Source organism: Nicotiana tabacum, chromosome 6 (assembly GCF_000715075.1).
Source record: "Nicotiana tabacum cultivar K326 chromosome 6, ASM71507v2, whole genome shotgun sequence".
Classification (NCBI taxonomy): Eukaryota; Viridiplantae; Streptophyta; class Magnoliopsida; order Solanales; family Solanaceae; genus Nicotiana; species Nicotiana tabacum.
In genome coordinates this window covers 169,226,855-169,246,956 of record NC_134085.1, presented here as the reverse complement: position 1 = coordinate 169,246,956, position 20,102 = coordinate 169,226,855, and the positions used below count along the sequence as shown (strand labels likewise).

Sequence of the window (20,102 nt, the reverse complement as noted above, 5' to 3'; positions counted from 1 at the left end):
AAGGGCCCTCTTTTATAAAACTCATGTTATTAAGTCATGAGATTAATCATAGAGCATTTTCAAAGGATAAAAATGCAAGCTATTCTTTAAGTCCTTAAAAATAAAAGGCAAGAATAGAACGAATAGAAGTAATAAAAACTTTTTAATATATTTAAAATCTAAAGACTAAGTATAAACTTAGTCATCAAAATTGTTTTATATAGATGCCCCATAATAAGAACTGGGGTCTTTTTCCTTCTAAAAAACCCTTAAAAACAAACTAAGGGTTTGATCATTATCTTCCAAAAAGAAAAAAAAAAAGAAAAAACAAGTTAAGTTATAAAAACTAGTCACTGGGAGGCAGGCGAATCAGAAGTAACGGTGCCAAGATCAGAAGGAGCAGCCACAAGCACGATGTCAACTTGACTTGAAACAGCAGGCTTGATGAGGTGAGCAAGAGTCACAGAAGTTTCACCTTCGGGAGCTTGATCCACGATAGCTTCAACTTCAGGAACTTGAGCCAAGGCTATATCAGTTTCGGGAGCTTCAGCCACGGGAGCCTCAATTGCGGGAGATGGAAATTCCAGTGGTTGTTGAGCCTTCTCAATAGTCTCCATGACTTTAGCCAATTTTGACTCTAAATTAAAGTTCTCTTGGCTAGCCTCGATTAAGGCATCACGGCGAGAGTTCAGAAAAGTCCAACTTACCTCAACAACCATTTTATCCTTGAGAAGCTCGTAGTCTCTTTCCCAAACAGCAATTTCACTTTTGAGTTCTTCATTTTCAGCCAAGGTGGAATTGAAGGAGATTTGAAGAGAGGCATTGGAACTTTCCAAAGCACGGATTTTATCAGTAGAGGCCCTCAAGTCCATTTGAGTTTGAGTCAAGCTCTATGCAAGATCCTTCTCATAAACCTCCTTTTGACTCAGAAGTGCTTTCAACTCTTTAATATCCTCATCTGCCTTAGATAGCTGATCTGAGAAAGAAGACTCAAGGCTTTCTTTGTCCTTCTCTGCTTGGCTTGAAGAAGCCTTGGCCACTGCCAGTTCCAAAGTATTGATGCACGCACTTGTTGCTCCAGGTTACTCCTATTCTCTTGCATACATTCAATAGCAATTTGTGCACTATCAAATTGCCCTTTCCAGTTAGCCGCTTCTAGTTGAGCTTCACAAGTCACTTTCTCGGCCTCAAGGATTGTTTTCTCAGAGTCACGGGCCACCTTCTCTAAAAGAGAAATTCTGCCAATCAACTCTGTACCAATGAGGTTGGCCTGAAAATAATAAAGAAGGAAAGTAAGAATCCAAGAGTAAAAAGAAAAAGAAATTTTTTAAATAAAGGAGGAAAATACCTTCAAAGTGGCATGAACAATGTCGTTCATCAAAGTCAAGCAGCTATGGCTATTCATCTTCTCTTTTTCAATTGATCCAATCAAAGGCTCGAGCCAAACGTCTGCCTGACCAGATTTTCTCAAAAGGCTGTTGTTGGTGGGAACTTCAATAGTCACGCTCCTCATGGCAGTAGTTCTGCTCGTAGAACCAACTTCAGTATGATGAACAATAGGAGGGGGAATAATCAAAGGAGGAGCCGGAGAAGAGGTGAGTGCAGTAGAAGAAGGAACGGAAATAACTGGGGCCGATAAAGAAAGTATCACAGGCACGGGTGATGAAAAAGTCGATAAAGGTACTTCATCTAAAACAGGCCCGAGATCACCACTATCAAAACCACTAGCAAAAAGTTGGTCGATGGATTCACGAGTATCTTGGGGGGTAACATCGTCATCAGAGACGAGATGAACAGGCTCGGCAGAAGAGGCACGGGGAGAGACTTCAGCCTCATCATCGAACATAACACGTCTCCTAGCCCTTTGCCTCTTTATCAAAGAGCCATCTTCATCTTCCTCATCGGAATCTTCTTTAGCGGTTTTCCTCTTCACAAGTATGTCCTGAGCTTTCCTTAAAGTGAGTTGAGCTCCTATAGAGGTTCGAGAGGCCGCAACTGCTTCAGCAGAAACGCCTCGAATTGAAAATCCTGACAAAAAGAAGGATGAAAATTAAGGCAATAAATAGAAGATTTTACATACGAGAAAATATAAAAAAAAAACTCTTACCATGAGTTTTCACTTTCCAACCGTACTGATTGGAGATAGATTTCCAGGACCTGGCCTCCATAGGCGCGACCTTCAATAATTTTTCTACCCAACCACGAAAGTTGGGAACTTTATCCACAACTCCCATGAGTGCTACAAAAAGGATAGGGAGAGAAAATTAAAAAAAAAATCAAAATTGAAAGAAAAAGGTACGAGAAGAATAAAAGACTTACGTGCAAAATTCCATTTCTCGGGAAAAGGAACATTTTCTTCACCCACTAAACCAACAGTGGGGGCAGCAACGAATCGAGCATACCAACCATGATCCTTATCATCTTCTAGGCTTACTAAAACCCTTTTACTCCTAGCTACTAAAGTAAAAACATCGATGCGATAGAGCCTGGGGGAGTAAAGATGAATTAGATGAGGGAAAGTAAAATCAACACCCGCCTTGTTTGATAAATGTCTTAAGCAAGCCACAACTCTCCAAACGAGTGGGTCGATTTGTGCTAAACAAACTTGAAAAAAACGGCAAAAATCAAGAATTACTGGATCAATGACTGGTTTAAATCCTAGAGTAAAAGGATAAGTATAAACGAAAGAAAAATCAGTCATATAAGAAGTAATTCTTTGATTTGGATTAGGAACAACAATTGCGAAGTCACTATTCCAATGACAGTCGTTACAAACTGTGGGGGTTAAAACCTCTGTAATCATGGTAGGGTAGGTATCAGCACGACTCAACTCAGAAACTTGTTTTTGAAGTGATTCTCTGTCATGGGGAAAAGATAAGTCACTAGGAATTATCTCTTCTATCAAAGGTTCTTGTAAAGGTTCAGAAGTTTCTTTACCCTTAGAAGATGATTTCTAAGTAAAAGAACCTCTAATTCTAGAGGGAGTACCAGAACTAGAGGAAGGTATAGAAGAACCAGTAGAAGAACTGCCGCCACGGGCAGATCCTAAACTACGGAGTCTACCACCCATACCCTTTCTATGTCTAATAGGGGCATTGGGGAAGTTATCCAAGATAGGAACTCTTCTAGGGTTAGGGTTTGAAGAAGACATGATGAAGAAGGTCGAATTAAGGAAGAAGTGAACAGTATCGAAGAATAAAGTATTCAATAAAACTTTATGAAGAAGAGGACAAGAGAAAAAGGTTATATTTATGTGAGAAAACGACCGTCAAAGGCAAGAAGTGTAATGATGGAAAGCCTATAATAAAGGCAACTAGATCTTCGTGAATAGTGGAGCTGTAAAAGCCTTCAAAAAAGGCTGCAAAACTGCAGAACCGATCGGAGAATGACACGTGTATAGAGCATTTAATAGAAGAGACAATTGAAGCGTCAATGTTGTCATAACATTAATGATGACATAAATTCCCTTTTTAATGAAATCCACTTCCCAAATATTTAATTGATAAATAAATGGAAAGTGGGGGGACTATCTGTATTGGGAAAAATTGAGTTTGCATATTGGAGGTGATGTGTCATGACACGTGGATTAGTCAAATGGTCAAAGAGTTATAATTAGCCAAGAGGCACGAGCAATAATAGATACGAGAGAATGTGATGAAAGAGGCACGAGAAGTTATTCAAATAGTTCGGCGCCCGTACCTATTTAAGTCATTTAAAGCTCAAAAATCAAGAAGAATCAAGGAAATGAATCTGACAACGCATGAGAGTCCAAATTCAGTATTTAACATATATTAAATACTGAGTACGTTAGAGAATTTGTATTTAATATAAATGATTGAGTAACGTTTCTTTTATTGTCATTTATTACCCATAATTGCCTTATTAAGACAAATGCAATACACATATCTCCAAAAAAACCATTATAAAAGGGAGAATACTTTTGTAAGGACACGAAACACAATTGAAATATACTCTGATTCATTTGTCTTTCTCCTGATTACATTCTGGTTATTCCAAATTATTCTCTTCTACATATTCTTTTGATTATCAGTAACCCGCGTTCTTCTAAATTCTAGCTTTGACTAAAATTCTATTTTTTGGTTAAACACCCCTATCGTTGAGACTCACTGAGTACAATGGATGGTACTGACGTTCTCTTTTGGAAACCTACGTTGGTCTGTGGTACAACGTAGGAACCAGTTTTGCAAGCGAGCAGGCTACAAGTTAAGACTTCCTTCTCTTCCAGTGCTATTGGTGAGTTCCGCTTTTGTTCGTGGAGTATTTCTTAGAGTCATTTTTATTTAGCTATTTCTTTTTTTAATTAGAGAACTGGCCAGGATATCTCATGTCCTGAGTAGTGCGTCAGTTTATCAGTAGGGGCTTCATAGACATAGTCGGTGGGTTAAGATTCAGATGTTTTCGATAATAACTTAGCAGTATTTTATTGGTTATTACGAATAAAGTTTTGAAGTTGTCTTATTTTAGATATTTAAATTATTTAAAAGTATTTAGTTACAGTAGTGCCTTGTGTCCAGGAGACTAGGTGGGTCGGATCGAGGGCGAGAAACGCGGATGGGTATAAGTTGTGGTACTCCGGAGTCGTGAGGGGTAAGAATGGAGTGGGTATCCTAGTAGATAGCCATCTTAGGGAGTCGGTGGTAGAGGTCAGGCGTGTGAATGATAGACTAATGACTATTAAATTGGTGGTGGGTGAGTGTACTTTAAACGTCGTTAGCGCGTACGCACCGCAAGTAGGTTGTGATGAGAAGATTAAAAGGCGTTTTTGGGAAGGGTTGGATGACATTGTTCGTAGTATTCCGCCTTCCGAGAGGTTATTCATAGGAGGGGATTTCAATGGTCATATTGGGTCGTCTGCAGGTGGTTATACTGAGGTGCATGGCGGCTTTGGTTTCGGGGAACGGAACGGAGGGGGCATCTCACTGCTGGATTTTGCCAAGGCATTCGATCTAGTGATTGCAAACTCGAGTTTTCCGAAGCGAGAGGAGCATTTGGTTACTTACCAAAGTTCGGTGGCGAAGCCTCAAATTGACTATCTCCTCCTTAGGAGATGCGACAGAAGGTTGTGCGAGGATTGCAAAGTTATCCCAGGTGAGACCCTTGCAACACAACATAGGCTTTTGGTGATGGACGTTAGTATTAGGATAAGAAGGAAACAGAGGTCAGTACGAGGCCGCTCGAGGATTAGGTGGGGCGCCTTGACTAAGGTTAAAGCCCAAGAGTTGGAAGGAAGGTTGTCGACAATGGGATCTTGGAGAAGTAGTGGGGACGCAAACACTATGTGGTCGACGACGGCGGACTATATAAGAAAGGCGGCGAGAGAGGTGTTAGGGGTATATTCAGGCCGCACCTGTGGCCACAAAGAAGACTGGTGGTGGAAAGTAGTTGTACAAGGTAAAGTGGAAGCGAAGAAGGTGGCTTACCTGCGGTTAGTGGGGAGCACTGGAGAGGAGGAGAAGAGAGCGAACATTGCGAGATATAAGGTAGCTAGGAAGGAGGCAAAGATGGCAGTGACGGAGGCAAAGACGGCAGCTTTTGCTCGTTTGTATGAGGAACTAGGGAACAAAGGCGGGGAGAAGAAGTTACTCCGACTCGCTAAGGTGAGAGAGAGGACGGCTCGGGATTTGGACCAAGTGAGGTGCATAAAAGATGAGGACGACAAAGTTTTGTTGGGGGATGACCAGAGAAAGAGGAGATGGAAGACCTACTTTCATAAACTTCTAAATGAGGAAGGAGATCAGGATATTGTACTAGGTGAATTGAGGAACGTCAACAGCCCCCATGAACTAAGTGATTGTCGGGACATTGAGGTCGATGAAGTCATAGAGGCAATGCGTAAGATGAGAAGGGGCAGTGCTACTGGACCAGATGAAATTCCGGTTGAGCTTTGGAGGTGTGTGGGTAGAGCAGGCTTGGAATGGCTTACTAAGTTGCTTAATATTATATCCAAGACTAATAGGATGCCCGAAGAGTGGAGGTGGAGTACAATGGTCCCGTTGTATAAGAACAAAGGCGATATCCAGATCTGTAACAACTATAGGGGTATTAAATTACTAAGTCATACCATGAAAGTCTAGGAGAGAGTGGTAGAAATGAGAGTGCGAAGGACGGTGTCTATTTCAGACAACCAGTTCGGGTTCATGCCGGGACGATCTACCACAGAAGCTATCCATCTTATTAGGAGGACGGTGGAACAATACAGGGATAAGAAGAATGATCTCCACATGGTGTTTATCGATCTAAGAGAAAGCGTACGACAGGGTTCCTAGGGAGGTCTTATGGAGATGCTTAGAGGCTAAAGGGGTCCCGGTTGCCTACATTAGGGAGATTAAGGACATGTATGATGGAGCTAAGACTCGGGTTAGGACAGCAGGAGGCGATTCAGATTATTTTCCGGTTATTACGGGATTGCATCAAGGGTCTGCGTTCAGCCCTTTCCTATTTGCCCTGGTGATGGATGCTATAACGCATCATATTCAGGGGGAGGTGCCATGGTGCATGCAATTTGCTGATGACATAGTCCTAATCGACGAGACACGACGCGACGTCAGCGAGAGGTTAAAGGTTTGGAGACACACCCTTGAGTCCAAAGGTTTCAGGTTGAGCAGGACGAAAACGGAATACCTTGAGTGCAAATTTAGGACAGAGCCGACGGAAGCGGGAGTGGAAGTGAGGCTTGATTCTCAAGTCATCCCTAAGAGGGGTAGTTTCAAGTACCTGGGGTCGTTTATTCAGGGGTCCGGGGAGATCGACGAGGATGTCACACACTGTATAGGGGTGGGGTGGATGAAATGGAGGTTAGCGACGGGAGTCCTGTGTGACAAGAAAGTGCCACTGTTACTGAAAGATAAATTTTATAGGGCAGTGGTTAGGCCTGCTATGTTGTATGGGACCGAGTGTTGGCCGGTGAAGATCTCACACATCCAGAGGATGAAAGTTGCAGAGATGAGGATGTTGAGGTGGATGTGCGGGCATACAAGGAAGGATAAGATTAGAAATGAAGATATTCGAGAGAAGGTGGGCGTGGCCCCCATGGAGGACAAGATGCGGGAAGCAAGACTCAGATGGTTCGGGCACATTCAGAGGAGGAACACTGATGCACCGGTGAGAAAGTGTGAACGACTGGCGGTGGTGGGTACGAGGAGAGGTAGGGGGAGACCTAATAAGTATTGGGGAGAGGAGATCAGGCAGGATATGGCGCGACTTAGGGTTACTGAGGACATGGCCCTAAACATGGAATTGTGGAGATCGAGCATTAAGTTTGTAGGTTAGGGAAATTGTGATGTCTTTGTTACAGCGCACTAGAGTAAGACTAGCCAGTTAGGAATTAGTCTTAGGATGCTATTGATCAACTACTGATGATGGGCTTTATCTCCTGTGTATTAATACCTTACATCTTTCTCGTATTTCCTATATCTCTTATATTGATGTTACTTTGTTTTATGGTATTTATGTTATGTTATGGATTTTATGGTACTTTATGTTGTTTTATTATGAGTCTATTGATAGTACTAATATAGTGTCTCTTGTTGCCTCTTTGAGCCGAGGGTCTCCTGGAAACAGCCTCTCTGCCCTCGGGTAGAGGTAAGGTCTGTGTACATATTACCCTCCCCAGACCTCACTTGTGGGATTACACTGGGTTGTTGTTGTTGTTGTTGTTGTTGTTATTGTTGTAGTGCCTTGTGGCATATAAAGTTTGAAATTATAATAGATTTGATAAGCGCAAATGATTCGCTCGGTCATGTTTAGCGATTGAGTGTCGATCCCGACTTGTTCAGAAAATAGGTCGTGACAATGTCAGAGAAAGACTTTATTCATTACCATACTTTTCTACTTTCTTTGTGGGGTCTGTTTTCTCTATCTTTTTAGGTGCCCAATTTTTGCCCAATTGTTTGTCGACTAGTAAAATATTGCTTCATTTCTACACTAAATATCTGCAACCTGAAGCTGTAAAACAAAAGAAATAACTCAAATATTCCAAATGATAGCTGCTAAGTGATAAAATGGATTTTACGCCAAAGATTAGTTGATCTTTCATTCCCTAATTCTACATATTGTATACAGAAGGAAGGGACCACAAATTGAACAAGTTACCACAGATTCTGCAGAAAAATTTCTTGGTATTGTTTTCAAACATGGATATGACTATCATTCGATATTTAGGATAGTTAATTAAGTAGTATTTTTTTTTTTTTACCAATTAGCTCTCCGCTAGCTCAAGAGCTGTGTATTCTTTACTGGTGGTTGGATTCTTTACCAATCCCCATAGGTATATGCTAGTAGTTAAGAGAGGTCAACTCCAGAAACATAAACTAGTAATCAGCTATGTGATTAATGGAGAAACTTTGCCCCTTCATTTACATATTTAACATCATTATCAAATGCTAATAAGCTAAGATACGTCTACCATAATAATGCAACTAGCACTATGAAGCAAACAAGTACAGATGACAGAGTAGAGACACATGATTAATGTATCCGTGGTTAACTATACTAATTCATCCAGAGTACAACCATGTTTATTACAGGACAGAAGCAACTTTTGGAACTCTTAAGGATTCAGGATAAACCAAAATCAATACAGGAATTTTCAAGACACCCTGGAAGTCAAGAATAGAGTCCAATACGTACCTCATCCATGGAGCAGCCGCAATATCTGGGTGTAAGCAACGTAACTTACATCAAAACCATGCCCGTCTTGCATTTCCTGGGAATTATACTTTCCCAACATATCGTATAGTTGATATCATATTTATAACCACTAAAAGTAGGCAAACTGTCCTGTAGCTTTTTATTTTTGGTTGTAAGTATGGTCTAGTGACCAAAAACCATCTCACTGCTCTTCATTCTATCATTACCAAAAAGTGATAATCTATCATTGAAAGCATCAATGTGTCCAAAAGCATCAGTTCCAGGAGGGCACTCAAGAGCTGCTTCAAGGACCCGATGATGTACACCATGGGAGTCAACCGATTGTCCCCCTTTATGGGCATGTCCACCTAGACAGACCTTCACACAGCTATAACGATGTATCACATCCATCACTTCATCATAATTCCACAACAACGCTGCAAAAGATGAAGCTCCAGGATCCAAAGGCAGATGGCAACACACTACTACATTTTGATTCAACTCCGTAGCTTCCTGAAGGACATGATCCAGCCATTCCAATTGTTCTTTCCCAACGCCCCCGTTGAACTTGAGAAACCTTCTCTCTAATCCCACAAGTCCATTTGGACTGTTTTTGTCTGAATTTGGATTTCTCTCCTGAAGAACTTTTAAGGCCTTCAAAGTATTAGGGTGATCTTCTGGCCAACCAATGGCACTGATATCGTAACCATCTAATATTACGAATCTGTATTCTGGAATTGGAGAAAAATCAAAATAGGCACGTCCATCATGGCCAGGAATTCTCAACAGAGGAAGCAACTTATCCCGGGGAAGATTGTAAAGGCAGTGATTGCCAATCATGTGATAAACAGGGCCATTGAACTTATCAAATTCATCAACAATTTTCTTCACAGCAATCATTGACTGGTCTTTGGGACAAAACCCATCAACAATATCCCCAAAATGAAGAACAAATTTTGGCTTTTCTTGATTCCATTTCTGAACTGCCCTCTGCAACACACAAATACTGTGCCGATAATACCTAGGAACACCAAGGAATGAGCAGCCATCAGGAATATCAGCATATTGGACATCTGATATGATCCCGAAGGAAAGAAGTGGCTGCTTCCCCTGCGGACATAATAGACCATTTGCATATCCCATTCTGCACCACCATTTAATTTGCAAGATTAACTTGTCAATTGTTTAGTCACACTCTGAAAGAGAAGCAATCAAAGATGTGGTTGTTCTGGATTTCTAATTTATCAGAGATGTCAAGGTTTTCTGAACAGTAAAACTACGATCATATCAAATAGTATCACAAAAATATTTCTGTTACGATGCCTGAGTTGAATCAGAAAGCAAAAGACAAAACAAGCATGCATATGAAAATAGAACGAAAAAACAAATGCTAAATGAGAACTCAAATCAACTACTCCACAACTTTAATAGGTTCCTACATTATTCGATACACACTAGATTCATATAGACAGAAACTAGTATCCTTGATGTTAGGCTGTTCTCCTCTGCTCCTCTGACGAAGTCTGTCCTACGTCTGACATACTTTCGCTCTTCCAAGCTCATTGGACAGAGCTTCCAGGAATCTTTACCGGGCTTATTTTTCAGATTCCACCCTACTTTAAGAAGGAGTTCCCTCCCCCCCCCCCACCCACCAAAACCTCATCTATTTTTACCAGTTCAGCTATTCTATGGCAGTCGAAGCAGTCAAAGACCAACTCAGTCCTTCAGACGAATTAAAATTTATAGAATGAACATTTCATTCAAAATGAATTGTGAAATTTAGTCTGTGATTGTGCTTTTGCAAGCATTTGGCTTTTTTGGGCACAAAATTTGAAAACTGAGGCTAAAAGATAATGTTAGCCAATAAAGACTCCAGGACTTCATCATGGTCACCAAAATCGCCCATCTAGTCACAAAGGAAAGAGAGACTCCTGATTTCTGCTCAATTTTATTAAACTCATCAGTTCATAACTATAATGGCACACTGGATCTGTTGTGGATGTTCTTGCATGAAAGGCTATGCTAGGGCATGTGGTTGACGCCTTGGGAGTACTATTGATGGAAGGGGGGCTCTGAGCAATCATGAGCGAAGGTGTGTCGAAGTGAAAGCCCTTGGGATTACATCTAATGCATGAGCGCAAACAGGTTTAAAAGCGGTAGATAGCCTGGTTCCTCCAGGTCGTGGTCAATAGGGGGCTGGACTTTTCTCCAAGCTCTTTCCATTAAATCTATAGGCATGTACCAAAAAAATCATGGTTCAAAGATCCTTGCTCCATCTAGAAATTTGAACATGATTTACAACTAACGGAGAATTTCAGAAAGAGGCCATCGCCAGAAGCAGTAATCGGGATGAAAACCCTCAATAATAGGCACGGCCAATACGATTATGTGATAGGAGGAAGTCGAACCTAGTTCTTTTGAAGTTAATGATTACTACTCCATCTATTTTAGTGCGAGCTTATCTGCACTGCTATAGACTCTCCTATTAATATATCTTTTCTTTTGTTCTTTGTACTATAGCAAACCCCACCCTCCGACACTCCATACACAGGAGCTCAACAATGGTTTTTCCCACATTGAGCAAAGGACAGAAAAGGTCCTCAAGAAAGAGCATTGGTTTTATTTATGAAAACCAAAGAAAAGAAAAGTCACAATTATCAGTAAAAGAAAAAAAGTATGTGTTACAAATTGGATTAAGAAAAGCTCCATCGAGTAAACCATCAAACAGTCAGGAGGAAGAATATGGAAAAAGAAATAGCCATTATGGTTTGTGTGTATATATATATATATCCAGTTAAGTTGCCTTAACCAAGGTTTATTAACAAAACTAATAACTGCCTGGGCTATATAGTTCCAGCCTTCAGCATCATCGGGGTGACACAGTTGTAGCTTAATAGCAAAACATGTTTTGCAAATAGCCTATGGATACTGAGTTTAACACTTAAGTTTTTAGCCTATGGATACTGAGTTTAACACTTAAGTTTTTAGCCTATCATTAGGCTAAACAGTAATAGAATAAGTATATAAATAAACAAACCAAAATTCAATACCTCAGTAATAGAATAAGTATATAAATAAACAAACCAAAATTCAATACCTGAGACCGCCGGGTTTTTGGCCAAGTGACCTTGTTGATTTTTATTTTTAATTTAAAAGATTAAAGAGGGGTTCTTTACAAGAGTTGAGAGAAGTTAGAGAGAAGGGAGAGCGTTGGCTAATGTCTGCCTCTCTAAAGAATAAAATGATCCTTTTATAATGGATCGACAGCAAAAACAAACAAAACCTAAATAATGCTATGGCCGACATAATAATTACAAGATGGCTGACACGAAAATAACATTATTACTACCGGACAATCTACTTTTATAAAAGTAGATTCTCTCTAATAATGGAGGGGTCCATGACTTTATTAAAGTTTTGTCTTTGTTCCCCAATAATTGATGTGCGAGGTAGGTCTTCAATTATTCAAGCTTTATCTTTTCCTTTGTTGTCGTTAAGATCAGGTTCAATGAACCCGTTAAAACTGATAATATCAGTTTATCATCTAGATTAATTAGATCAAACTCTTCTTATATTTCTCCAATTGATTATGTGGTAGATTTTCCATCTAGAGCATCCACATCACAAATTAGAGAAAATAATAGAATTGATAATATAAGAATTAGTCAAGATAATATTGTCAAGGTTAATTCAGGCCCTGACCCAACTGCATCCGAAATGGATTTCTAAATGATGTAGATGATGGTTGAAAACCAAATAGATTTTAGTCCGGGTTCACCGGCAAGAAAAATGATTCTTGAAGAATTTTTAAAACCCAGATGGGATATTTTCAGAAAATGATTTTTTGAAAATTTTAATGAAGAATTAATACAATTCTTTAGACAAGAGTTTTATAACGACATAAGCAAGAAAAATAAGATTATTGCTTTTGTTCCTTGGTTTATGTCTAAACATGTCTATAATTACATTTCTGTATTAAAAAGAGAGTATACGCTCACTAGTGGAAAAATAACCAAATCAGTTTTTCCACCACAACAATCTTTTCAAATAGGAGAAAAGGATAAAATAGTATATTTTACTGTTTTTTCAAAATTATTTGAAAATGATGTAGCTACTATTACAACTAAAAATTTGAATACTATGCTCACACAGAATAATTATACTAATATGTATGTTAGTATTCTGGGTGAACAGATTATTACAATACAGGAAAAATTGGACAAGCTTATAGCTGTAGTCCAAAAAATCCAACAAAAGGATACTAAAAGTAAAGAGCAGATTGCTACTACAAGTATCCAACCTCATCCTGAGGTAAAAGACTTTAAATTAAAAAGTCTTGATGACATTGAATAACTTCTCAATAAGAAGTTTGGTGAATTTAAAGTTAATCCTTTTAAGTTTAAAGCATATGTCTGATAAAAGTGGATGACGAGATTAATAAAATCTCTGAGAAATATGCTCGCAAACCATACCAAAGGATGTTCTATTATCCAAGACCAACCTCACAAGATGTTCTAATAGAAGAACAAGACAATGACCACTACCACCAAGGTTATAGTGGATCAGACATCTATGAATGGAACATAGATGGCCTTGCTGATAGGCAAATTTATAAGGCAGTACATAGAATGCTTACGTATAGTACTATCTCTAAAGTTAATAAAAATACGGATAGGGCTATTGCTGAAATGATCATAGCCAGATTTACTGGTCAATTAAAGGGCTGGTGGGATAATTATCTCACACACGACCAGTGTTTTCAGATTATGAATGCAACAAAGACAGAAGATGATAATGTTGTTCAAAATTCTGTCTATTCTTTAGTTATAAATATTATAGAACATTTTTCTGGAAGATGGTCTGATAATAGTGAGACTATTAGGACTATGCTCCAAAATCTAAGGTGTAAAACCCTAACGTCTTTTAGATGGTATAAAAATGTTTTCCTATCCAAAGTAATGGAATTACCAGAGAGTAAAAGTACTCATTGGAAGTCTAAATTTATAGATGGACTCTCTCCTTTATTTGCTGAAAGGGTAATGAGTATTGATTATAATAATTACTCATATGATAAATTATTTAGTGTATGCACTCAAGAAGGTTTAGCTTTATGCAATGAGATTAAGCTAAATCAACAGATAAAGAGGCATCGTCTCACTGAGAGACAACAATTAGGGGAATTTTGCGAACAATTTGCTATTGATATCCCTGCTAATAGGAAAAGATTACATAGGAAAAAAGATTTTCATAAAAAGAAAAAGGGTTCTCTTGAAAAACGGTATGCAAAAACTCAGAGGAGAAAAGCTTTTCATAAGGCTAGAAAAGATTTTATTAAATCAAAAAAACCCAGGCCTGTTACAAATGTGGTAAAGTAGGCCATTTTGCTAAAGATTGTAAAACCAAGGATAAGATTAAAGAATTTGATTTAGATGACGATATCAAAGATTCTTTATATAAGATTCTTTTAAATTCCTCACTAGAAAATTCTGATAGTGATGGGAATGATTCATCAACCAGTGAAGACTTACGAGTCCTCCAAGAAGAAAATTATATTTCATCTTCTAAAAAAGAGCAAAAATCCTGTAATAGGGGACAATGCTCAAAACAGTGTTGTAACACTAATAATGATCTTTATAATATTTATTCTCAGTTCAAAGACTTGAATATCAATGTTTTGACCAATGATAGTATTTTTGAACTATTAAGGGTTATTAAAGACCCTGAATTAAGGTCCCAAATCATTGATAAATTTCCTACAAATCCAGAAGTGGGAATAGAGATAGAGGAAATTCCATCTTAAAAAGGGTCTTACACTATGTCCGACATCAGAAGACTTATTAAGCATCAGTCCCAGCCTGATAGACTGGCTACTATTCAAGATCTAAATATTGAGATCAATAATCTCAAAAAAGAAGTCACAGGATTAAAGGCTTCTAATGTAGCCTTGGATGAAAGAATTTTGAGATTAGAAAATTTTGACACTCAAATTAATAAAGAATTCAGTACTAATATTACTGAAAAAGATATTGGTGCAGGTACATCTGAAGGCAAAGCTGCTAGCAAATTACTAGGAGCTATTGATTATGCTGAAGATGAATTTTTACAAAAACTCCAGTATTTTACTACTCAAAAGTTTTTAATAAAAATAACTCTTTCAATTGATTATAATTTTACAAGAGAATTTACTGCTTTATTTGATAGTGGAGCAGATTTGAGCTGTATAAAAGGAGTAATACCTTCCAGATATTTTTATAAAACCACTCATCGATTAAAAAATGCTAGTGATGGTCAAATGTGTATTTCATATAAATTACCTAGGGCTTATATTTGCCAACATAATGTCTGTATACCAGAAAGTTTTGTTTTGGTAAAAGATATAGCTCAGGACGTAATACTAGGTGTCCCATTTTTTCATAAAATAATTCCTTTCACAAATTGGGATACAAAAAGTTTTACTAGAACTTACAATGGAAAAGAAATTACTTTTGAGTTCATAACTCAACCAATCCAACGATATTTGAATGAGATTATTTCTAATAACATTTCTGCAAAAGTTAAACAAATTGACTTTTTGAAAAATAAAATTTGTTCTCACAATTAGCCAGGATCTAAAAAATCCTAAACTTTTAGAAAGAATTAGTCTTCTTAAAAACCAATTTTCGATACAAATTTGTGGGGATCATTCTAATCAATTTTGGAGTAGGAAGAAGCATATAATAAGTCTCCCTTACGAAGAAGGCTTTTCTGAGGATAATATCCCTACCAAAGCTCTTTGTCAAATGAACTGTGAATATCTAGAGTTCTGCAAGAAGGAGATTGATTCCTTACAACAAAAGGGTTTAATAAGGCCCTCTAAGTCCAAATGGTCTTGTACAGCTTTTTATGTTAATAAACATGCTGAACAGGAACGAGGAGTTCCTAGATTAGTCATTAATTATAAACCTCTTAATAATGTTTTAAAATGGATTAGATATCATATTCCTAATAAAAAGGATTTACTGGATAGATTACATGGTGCCATAATATTTTCAAAATTTGATTTAAAATCAGGTTATTGGCAATTTCAGATATTTGAAAATGACATATATAAAATGGCTTTTAATGTTCCAATAGGTCAATATGAATGGAATGTTATGCCATTTGGTTTAAAAAATGCCTCGTCTGAATTTCAAAAAATTATGAATGATATTTTCTCTCCCTATACTGACTTTATAATAGTTTATATTGATGATATTTTAGTATTTTCAAAAAATATTGAATTACATTTTAAACATCTAGATTTATTTAGAAAAATTATTATCCAAAATGGTTTAGTCATATCCAAGCCAAAAATGCTTATTTTCCAAAATAATATCAGATTTCTTGGTCATAATATAGAAAACGGAAGAATAATTCTTATTAACAAAAGTATAGAATTTGCTTCTAAATTCTCTGATATAATCACTGATAAAACTCAGCTTCAAAGATTTTTAGGAAGCTTGAATTATATCTCCCATTTTATAAAGGACTTAGCAAAAGATACTGCTCTTCTTTATGACAGGTTAAAGAAGAATCCTAAAGCATGGACCGATAGTCATACGGAATCAGTCAAAAGAATTAAACAGAAGGTTAATACTCTTCCGTGTTTAACTCTTGCTAACCCAAACAGGGCAAAACTTGTAGAAATTGATGCCTCAGACATTGGGTATGGAGGAATACTCAAACAGTGTTCCCCAACTGATAAACAAGAATATCTTGTTCAATTTTATTCAGGAAAATGAAATAATTCCCGAAAAAATTACGCTAATGTAGCTAAGGAAATCCTTGCTATAGTAAAATGCGTTATGAAATTTCAAACTGATTTATACAATCAGAAATTTTTAATAAAAATTGACTTCCAAGCAGCAAGATTTATCTTTAATAAAGATTTCAAGCATGATGTATCCACACAAATGTTTGCTAGATGGCAAGCTTTGTTAGCTCCATTTGATTTTGAGATAATATACAAAAAAGGGTCAGAAAATACTCTCCCTGATTTTCTTACCAAAGAATATTTGAACTCATAGTTCTATATTTTTGTCTATTCCAGATTATGAGGCTAGAATACCGACCTCCCCAAGGTAGAGGAAGAGGCAGGACATCTTTCTATGGCAGAGGGAATAATATTCTCGCTTAAATTGGAAACCAACAATTAGTAGCTGCCAATATTGCAGGAAATTCAGGTGTTAATACAGAACACCCATTATACAAAGATTTCATGGATTTTATAAAATCCAAAAAGGAAGAAAGTACATCAAATGTACCAACATATTCCTCAGTAATAACAGAGGACAGCCATGAAAATTTAGAGGTTTATAACCGCAAAGAAAAGAAAGAATTAATACTTCTTTTAGAACAATCCGACCTTAAATGAAAGGATAATCCATAGCAATTAATGAGTAGATATTTAGACACAGCGTCATACGCTACTCCTGCATATAAATATAGAATGCATTATGAGATAATACTCTCAGCAATAGCATCAGCTGAAATTCAGCATTTTTATCCAGCAAATACCAAGAAAACTTATAGTTTTTGTAAAATTGTTTTTAAAAGAATATTAGCCTCAGATGAATGGGGAATCAGTACCTTAAAGGACAGAGAATATACTCATCCTGAACAAAAAGTCGCAGTTAAATTGAATTACTGGGACTATGTGGAAAGTTTTAATAAAAATTTTCTCTATGAAAATCCTAATAGGAAGCACTCATGGTTTATCAAATTATGTTCTAATATGTTCAAACAGCAGATTCCAAACTAGTTTTACAAATGGTGGAAATTATACGGTCCATCTTTGGAAATACTTCCTCTAGCTTTCAAGAGTTTATACACTCAGTGGGTTAATATATCACCTAAAATAATTTCTTTGCAAAAAGATAATATCTTTTATGATGGCATTGGAGCCATGTACTTTTTTATAGAATTTTCTATCCCGTGGATAATGAAATGGGATGTAGATATTGGTTATACAGAAGAAGGAATTCCTTGCTTACATAGAATTTATTATACTAAATTCTGGAGTAAATTACTCCAACCAGATCAACAGGGAAAGATGTATGGTAAAGATTTAATAAATGAAACTAAAGCCAAAATAGAGGCTTATGCAACTCAGGAAGTGCAAGAAACTGAAGTGGTAGAATTAAGTTCATTTCAACAAGTAAGCAGAAAACTTTAAATGAAGAAAGGAGCCATCTCCAAAAAAGAAATCCTTGAATCATATTTTGAAGAAATAAAAAAGGACTTGGCAAGAAATTTCGGAGCAGAAGTCAGTGATTATATATCAATGACTTCCATTTGTAATACTTCACGAAGAAACCAGTATAGCAGGGGAAGCTCAAGGAAGCCAAAATACAAGTGTTAATCTTGAGGAGCTTGAAGAATTCTTGGCAAGGTTGAAAGAAAATGCAGAAGAATCTTCTGCAAAAAACGACAACAAAGGAAAAGATAAAACTTGAATAATTGAAGACCTACCCCGCACATCAATTATTGGGGAACAAAGACAAAACTTTAATAAAGTCATGGACCCATCCATTATTAGAAAGAATCTACTTTTATAAAAGTAGATAGTCCGGACATAATAATGTTATTTTCGTGTCGGTCATCTTGTAATTATTATGTCAGCCATAGCATTATTTAGGTTTTGTTTGTTTTTGCTGTCGATCCATTATAAAAGGATCATTTTATTCTTTAGAGAGGCAGACATTAGCTAACGCTCTCCCTTCTCTCTAACTTCTCTCTACTCTTGTAAAGAACCCCTTTGTAATCTTTTAAATTAAAAATAAAAATCAACAAGGTCACTTGCCCAAAAACCCGGCGGTCTCAGGTATTGAATTTTGGTTTGTTTATTTATATACTTATTCTTATTACTGTTTAGCCTAAATGATCGGCTAAAAACTTTAAGTGTTAAACTTAGTATCCATAGTCTATTTGCAAAACATGTTTTGCTATTAAGCTACAACCGTGTCACCCCGATGATGCTGAAGGTTGGAACTATGTAGCCCAGACAGTTATTAGTTTTGTTAATAAGCCTTGGTTAAGGCAACTTAACCGGTGGTCCTTGGTTATCCCGTTAAGCCGTGGATAGGCGTGAAAGGGTTATGAGGAGGACCGTGGTTTAAGGTTTACTATTAAAACGATAACTAGGCCTGGACTGGAGTTCCTGTAATTTATCTCCTAAAGCACATTGGAAGCGATCCGTCCTCCCTTTGATATATATATATATATATGTAAAAGCTTAGCTTTACTTTGGAGCTCCCCCATTTGAGAAAAACTAACATAAATTAAGCCTTATCACAATTTCAGGGATATTTGTTACTTCTGCTATGATTATTGCAAATATTTCTGTTCTCAATTAATGAGATTCAAATTGTTACATAAAGGGAATGACAGCTTAAATTCCTCTCAGAAAAGGGAATCACAGCATAAAAAAATAAATTACGAGGAATTTAGAGAAAGCGAGGATACAAGAATACAGAAGCCTAATAAATATTCAGTACAAACTCCAATGGCTTCCCCAGAAATTCAGGGGAAAGGTTAAAACAACAAAGACAGAAGAAGCATTATCTATAATCGGCTCAAACATATACACATCCGCATAAAAAGCTCAATGTCGACTCAGTGAAATGGCAAAATTCGAAAGATCTGGGATAGAAAGACAAATATTAACGTACCCAAATTGTTCTTTTCGATTAAGTCTGCAGAAAGAAGGCTTGGGAAAGAAGAGAGAAATGGAGAATAGGCGTCGGTCGACCGACAAAGACAAGAGACCACACCGAGCTGGTAAGTAGAGAGAAAGCTCTTCACAATGTTTGATTGGTCAAAGATGATAACCCGAAATCTGGAAAAGCAAAGAAAAACAAAGAAAACAAGCAATCATAATAAGCGCTGACACGTGTATCAAAACTTCTTTTGCTGTAATTTTTTTCCATTCTCTTCGAGTAAATAGCTCCCCTGCAATCTTTCTATACTAGTAAATTTGAAAGCGCCATAGTATAAGACAATATTAATAAATTTGAAAAGAATTAATTTTATAAATTTAATTGAGATAGAAAATGTAAAAATAAGTTCTTAGTATGCATACAAATATTAATTCCTTAAACTTTATTAAGTCACAAACATAAAATATTTTTAAAGCCATGTAAGGATATGATTCTATAAGAACCACACATATCAGTGCATACGTAAATCTGATACAAGCTGATACATATTTAATCAAAATTAATGAGCTTTTCGGTTTCTTAAAAATTGAAAAGAAATTTCAACAAATAATGTCTTTGTCTAACATTTGTTTGACCTGTGCATCCCACAATTATATTTGCATATAGATTTTTCGAAAGTTCCTGTGATCTACTTGTAAGCATGAAACTTAGGTTGTTGTTATTTTCTTTACCTTTTTTTCTTTTCGCTTTTCTTTCAATTCTCCTCTCTTTAATAATATTCTATAGCATTATCTCAAT

General features: G+C 36.9%; 1 protein-coding gene across 3 annotated transcripts; it reads right to left on the bottom strand.

Moving 5' to 3' along the window:
- Window positions 1–8,448: 8,448 nt before the first annotated feature.
- LOC107813486 (manganese-dependent ADP-ribose/CDP-alcohol diphosphatase) lies at window positions 8,449–19,542 on the bottom strand. Of its 3 annotated transcripts, none has more exons than XM_075255894.1 (2): window positions 18,690–19,542; window positions 8,449–11,431 (listed from the first exon to the last, which is right to left on the bottom strand). In XM_075255894.1, exon 2 carries the CDS (start codon window positions 9,769–9,771, stop codon window positions 8,812–8,814), a length of 960 nt encoding a protein of 319 aa, XP_075111995.1. In that variant the 5' UTR covers window positions 9,772–11,431; window positions 18,690–19,542; the 3' UTR covers window positions 8,449–8,811. The 3 variants fall into 3 exon arrangements, with proteins under 3 accessions (XP_075111995.1, XP_016494245.1, XP_016494244.1); XM_016638759.2 differs by having other exon boundaries at window positions 8,449–9,824; window positions 19,317–19,542; XM_016638758.2 differs by having other exon boundaries at window positions 8,449–9,772; window positions 19,317–19,537.
- Window positions 19,543–20,102: the final 560 nt, after the last annotated feature.